Source organism: Trachemys scripta, chromosome 17, assembly GCF_013100865.1.
Source record: "Trachemys scripta elegans isolate TJP31775 chromosome 17, CAS_Tse_1.0, whole genome shotgun sequence".
NCBI lineage: Eukaryota > Metazoa > Chordata > Testudines > Emydidae > Trachemys > Trachemys scripta.
Genome location: NC_048314.1, coordinates 17,769,242 through 17,775,339, shown reverse-complemented (window position 1 = coordinate 17,775,339; position 6,098 = coordinate 17,769,242). Strand labels below are relative to the sequence as shown.

The 6,098-nt window shown below is 43.6% G+C and overlaps 1 protein-coding gene across 1 annotated transcript in view; it reads left to right on the top strand.

Annotated features, from left to right (window-relative positions):
- Positions 1-6,098, top strand: part of VAV2 (vav guanine nucleotide exchange factor 2) — a 258,067-nt gene that overhangs the window by 213,939 nt on the left and 38,030 nt on the right. Inside the window, exon 10 of the mRNA XM_034752021.1 lies at positions 4,930-5,029. Within this exon, the coding sequence (XP_034607912.1) occupies positions 4,930-5,029 (100 nt within the window). The remainder of the gene's footprint in view (positions 1-4,929; positions 5,030-6,098) is intronic.

The following is a 6,098-nucleotide window of genomic DNA, read 5'->3' as shown; positions in this document are numbered from 1 at the left end:
GAGAGGGGGCACCTTACTTCGTAGAGGGGTTGTACCTTGCTAAGTAGAGGAGTTGCACCTCAATACATCAGGAGTGATGTGTAATTTGTTTGTACCTGTGTATAAGAATGTATCCCCTGGGGTGGTGTCTTTGTCCAGCCGAGGGGGCAGTGGAAAGTCCCGCCACTGACTGAGCTGAGTCCATTGCCGAGCGGCACTTTCTAGCAGTATGCCCAGTAGACTAAGTAATCTATGGGGAACTGAAATTGTGTCAGGGTCGCAATAAACCTGGCCGAGATGCCTTCATACCTTACTAGACTCTGTGGTTATTGGGGGTTCTCGTCGGGTTTGCTGTGTCAGCTATCTGCGCAGAGCTGGGGCAGCATACAGAGGGAACACACGCATGCAGCCGAGTGATATCAACAGGAGAAAGCAGAAGCACCACACCGGTAGCATCTGACAACAATTGTAAGTATCATGTGAACAGCCTTGGAGCAAATGCAGATCTGACTGAATATTCAAGCAAGTCACAAAACAAAATCTACTATAAAATTTAGGACTGGATTCTCCAGTCCACTAAGATCACTTTGTGCTGTTATGGAAAATGGAGTTTTCAATACACAAAAAAATTGTGTTAATGATGATTTTGATAACATTTTCCATAAAAATGTCAATAAAAACGAGATGAAAATGTTCATGACAAAAAATGAAAAAATCAATGATTTCACGCACAAAAATTCAGTTTTGAAAAAGGCCACTTTTCAACAACAAAAAATTGACAGCAATAGAACTATCAAGGTCTGAAATACCTCTCAGTGTAAGTAACAGTGGCACAATCTGTCCCTGATAAAGAAGGGATAAGACCTCAAGCTTCAGAAGATCTCAGACTGAAGATCATGGAAATGTTGCTACTCACTTTAAAATTGTACTACAGTGTTTAGATTCTTAATGCACTTCAAAGTCTGAGGCTTAATAGAAAATGAATGTTTCTTGTGTTGTTATGCAGCTGCTTGTGATCAGAGTACATGCTGCACATTGCAATGTCATCATTACTGCTGTGCTCATCTGAATTGCAGAGATAGAGGGCTGCTATACAGAAAGGGACAGGTGGCTCTGTGGGACATTTCTGGGGAGTTTAATGAGATGAACTGAGACTTATGTAAAGTTTCATAAAGAATGCTATGCTTCATGTCAAATGATGAGCTAAAGAATTTAGAGCTCAGTGAAAGATGTTCATGGTTGATAAATTAATTCCCTCACTCTAGGAACTGTGATTTCCCAGAATAACTAACAATACCCCCAAAATATTCAAAATGCAAACATCTCAGCTGGTATCCACGGATAGGTGATCTTTGCAGCATGAGCTGTGACATTAGAAGTGAAATGTCACTGGGAATGTTTCAACAAATAGTATTCTACTATAGCAAGCATTATTATGCTGAAGAGCAAATATATTAGCAATATTAAAATGGCTGTGTTCTAGCTGTTAAACTGGGAAAAATTAATCCAGGAAAACGCTAATTCTGGGAGTTTTTACTTTAGCCGGGTGCTATGGGAATTTCTATACCTTACGTTATTTCAATTCCTATGGGACCTTAAGTTTAAAAAGTATTTTTCCTATATTTCTTTGATGTATCTGATGTTTCTTTGATGTTTCTGCCTTTTTGCCCTTTGTGGTATTTGAGTCTATGATCTACAGTTAACACACATTAGACCTCTGTGTGACAGGCACCTTAAAGAACATGGGCCTACATTTTCCAGATGTGATTAGTGGGTCTGGTTGCCTAATTTGAAACATTTATAGAAGGGCCTGAATTTTTGAGGCTGGGTACTCAACTCTTCTAGAAACCAGACTTCTTTAAGGTGTCTCAGTTTGGATGACCCAAATTTGAAGAATGCAGAATCATTGGTTGATTTTGGAAAATTTAGGCCATAACCTTTAAAAGTATCAGTTAGTCTTTTGGAAGGTAAAATATTTCTTCTGTTTGATCTTGTAATTCAGGATTATTTCTATTTAGGATCAACTTTTTATGCAGCAGCTTTGAATGATCCCTCATTTTCGATTGATGAGAGCCTGTGTGTCTGATGTTGAGCAAATAGTTGATGACATTTGCTAAAAATATAGTTTTAAATCAAACATGTTTATGACATTTTATAAAAACACTGGGAATGAACTGTTATACTGTGACTTATTAAATACCAGATAATTAATTATACTGAACCTACTGTATGAAATTCCAGTCTGACACTGGGCCACCAGGGGGAGACAAGATATTGAATATGTATTAATTGTTCCTGAATCAAATTTTGTATCTAGGAATCTCCTTATGAAACGGAAAGAGCATCAGCTTACTTATTAGCCGAGGGCTGGATTTTCAGAGATTTTCACCCATAAACAACCCCCCGCCCCCCAGTGACTCCAACTAGAATTGTGGCTGCTCAGTTCTTTGGAAAATCAGACCCCGCATATATCATTTTGGTACCCAACTGCAGAACTATTTCATACAATACTAACAAAGCTGTAGCTACAGGGGTCCCCCACAACATTGCAAATGTGATGGTTACTGCGTATTCTCTAGTCTAGTACCTTAGCCACAGTCCATCTTTCCTTTTATTGTTACTTAAAAGGAAATAAGGTACAATATGGCAGACAGATAGGAAATTTGTGTGGGATTTAAGTGATATGGGAAAGGGGTCCCTTAGCGATTGTTTATAGAACAATCACTGTAGCAAGACATTACATTTTATAGAAAATGTGACAGTGTATGTCTTTCTAATTCTTGCTACTGGACATCAACACAAAATAGGGAGGTTTTGTTTGTCTTTTTGTTTTGTTTTTTCGTTAATTTGTTTTCTTTATTTAGTAGAGCACATGAGTTAAATCAAAGCTCAGAAAAATGAAGGGTTTTTATTAAAGCTTCCTGACCTTTAGAAATTTTGTAATGGAAAACTATTACCAAATAACTGTTAAGGATTAACAATGTTCAAATAAGGATTTGAAAGGCAGCCTCCAAATATGGCAGCTGGCATTTTCAATTTGCTCACCATCCCCTTTAAATTTTCTTTTCATGCTTTAAGCACTATGAGCACTTTGAAATGTTCACCTTGTTTTCAAACAAACTACAGTGATCTCTTGCAACTCAAAATATATCCAACTCTGCACTACACTGCACAGAGAGAGCATTACTAGACAATAGCCCAAACAGAATAATAAATGAGACCTAGGATGCTGCAGTGGCAGGTTGATCATGAACTACCTGAGGGAACCAAAGTTACAACTGCAGTGTCACTTCCAGAATCTTCAGTATCAGATATAATCATATTCTAAGGGTACGTCTATACCCAGCCGCTAGTTCGGCGGCTGGCAATCGANTCTGGACGCGATAAGTCGAACCCGGAAGTGCTCGCCGTCGACTGCGGTACTCCAGCTCGGCGAGAGGAGTACCGCGGAGTCGACAGGGGAGCCTGCCTGCCGCGTGTGGACCGAGGTAAGTTCGAACTAAGGTACTTCGAACTTCAGCTACGTTATTCACGTAGCTGAAGTCGCGTACCTTAGTTCGATTTGTGGGTTTAGTGTAGACCAAGCCTCAGTGGTACCAGATGACAGAACAAGAAGCAATGGTCTCAAGTTGCAGTCAAGTTTAGGTTGGATATTAGGGGGAAAATTTTCACTAGGAGGATGGTGAAGCACTGGAATGGGTTACCTAGGGAGGTGGTGGAATCTCCATCCTTAGAGGTTTTTAAGGTCAGGCTTGACAAAGCCCTGGCTGGGATGACTTAGGTGGGGATTTGTCCTGCTTTGAGCAGGGGGTTGGACTAGATGACCTCCTGAGGTTCTTTCCAACCCTGATATTCTATGATTCTATGAAACAAGGGCATTGAGCTCTGGGACTTCAGTACAGCTCCCTATTAGGGTGACCAGATGTCTCGATTTTATAGGGACAGTCCTGATTTGGGGGGCTTTTTCTTATATAGAGGCCTATTACCCCCCCATCCCCCTCCTGATTTTTTACACTTGCTGTCTGGTCACCCTACTCCCTATAGAGTTAAGAACTCGGTAGGAAGTTGGGATCTGGATTCAGATACAGACTTTTCCAAAGTCCTGATGTGTTTCGATCCAGAGTTTTGAGCCAGACCCATCTCTGTTCAGAAAGTTATTAAAAAAGAAACTGGTGTTGCTGTCCTTGGAAGAACTTTGGCTCAGGCAGGCCTAGTAACCCCAACACTGGTGTCTGACAAGAGAAGGGAAGGTGCGGCTCTCAGAATACGCTATTGGAGAAGTAGCAGCAGAGCCGGATAGGCAGACTCGCTCTACTGGGCTGTTTTGGAGCTCCTCAGTCAGTGGAAAGAGGAAAAAGGAAAGGGTCCTTTCCCCCTGCGTGAACAGGAACTTCATAGCAATCCAGAGCAGGGGGGGTATTAGCACTGCACCCTACAATTATAGTTTAACATCTGGTCTCACCCAAGCAAACTTGGATTTAGGGATTTTACAGGCCAGTGTTGGAATTATGCCAGGGCTCTGGGACCTGGCAGTTGAGGGATGAGCCACTTTACTTTCTGTAATGGGAGGGCAGATGAATTGAAATGTCCCTTCTCCTCCCCACTAGGGTGACCAGATGTCCCGATTTTATAGGGACAATCCCGATATTTGGGGCTTTTTCTTATATAGAGGCCTATTACCCTCCACCCCATCCCGATTTTTCACACTTACTATCTGGTCACCCTACTCCCCACCAGCCTAATTTTGGTGACCGAATTTCCCACACAGGCTCGAACGCACGTCTCTGAAAGCCTCAGTGTTTCGATGTTAAAAAAGCGGTGCCATAAAAAAGTGTTAATACTTCATTGGGCAGTTATATCGGGGGAGTCGCTGTTTGCTTTGCACTCTCCCATATTTTTTTATATTAAGTAATAACTGCCGGCAAATGTTTCTGATTAAATCCTTTCCAGGCTATTGATTTATGGCGAGTACTGCAGCCATATGGAATGCGCCCAAAATACGCTCAACGCTCTCATTGCAAGCAAAGAGGACGTGAGGCAAAAAGTTGAGGTAAGTGGATGTGGGGGTGACTGGGATGACGCACGGGGGCGTTCAGTCCAATAGCTCTTTTGAGTTCTGCCTCCCTTCCTGGATTTACTGCGTTGGCGGGTTTAGACACGGCTGCTGGGATTGAATGATTAAGGCGAATTTCCCAATAGCTTTGATGAAAGAGGGAAGGAAGAATTGGGGGGGCTGATTCTGGGGCAGCACAAGGGGGTTGGCAGCAAAGATAGCGTCAGCCACTCAGATTGGGGGGTCTGCCACCTGGCATAAATCAGAGCAGCCCAGGCATTCTTCACTCGGGCCACTGAGCAGCCCCGAATCTCCATAGTACCTTGTACTATTGCCCATCGGCCTCCCACTCCCACCCCATTGCAGGGCCAGTGCTAGAGAAGTTCCCACTAGCCCCTTGTAGCTTTTTAATAGCCACTGTCCGGAGCAGGGGGCAGAATCGGCCTCTTGCGCCATGGAGGCTACGCAGGTGTAAGGCTTAAAGCTGCCATGTTTAGACTGTTTCATGAATGTGTTTCATCCCCCCGCCCTTTTAAATACTCTGGCTTCGTAGCAGGAAGGCCCCCAAAGCCTCCCTCAGCCAGCCAGTTGTGTCATGATCAATGACAGCCATGGATGACGGAAAAGACCCGATTCATCGTCCCTCTGCAAGGTGTGGAGCACCCTCAGCGCCCATTTAGAGATTAATAGATTTTCGGGCCAGAAGGATCATCCTCTCTGACCTCGTACCTAACACAAACCAGAGGATTTCACCCAGTCATTCCTGCACTGAGCCCCGTGGAAGATCACTGTTGATGTCGCTGGAAGATCAGCACTTTATAGGATTGGCCCCTGGATCATTCAGCCCACTTTCCCCGTAAAAAGGCTGTAACAGTGGATCGGACTAGCTCAGCACAGCAGGCGTCCCACATATCCTGTCATTCCCACCCGCCATTTCCCCCCTCTATAAAGCCCATCGGCAACCTCCTCACCTTTCAAAAGCGGCATAGGGCTGCATGTGTGAATAACTCTCAGCCTTGCTCCTGCCCCCCAAGCCTGAGAAAGTCACCTCTGTGACGGCTCCACC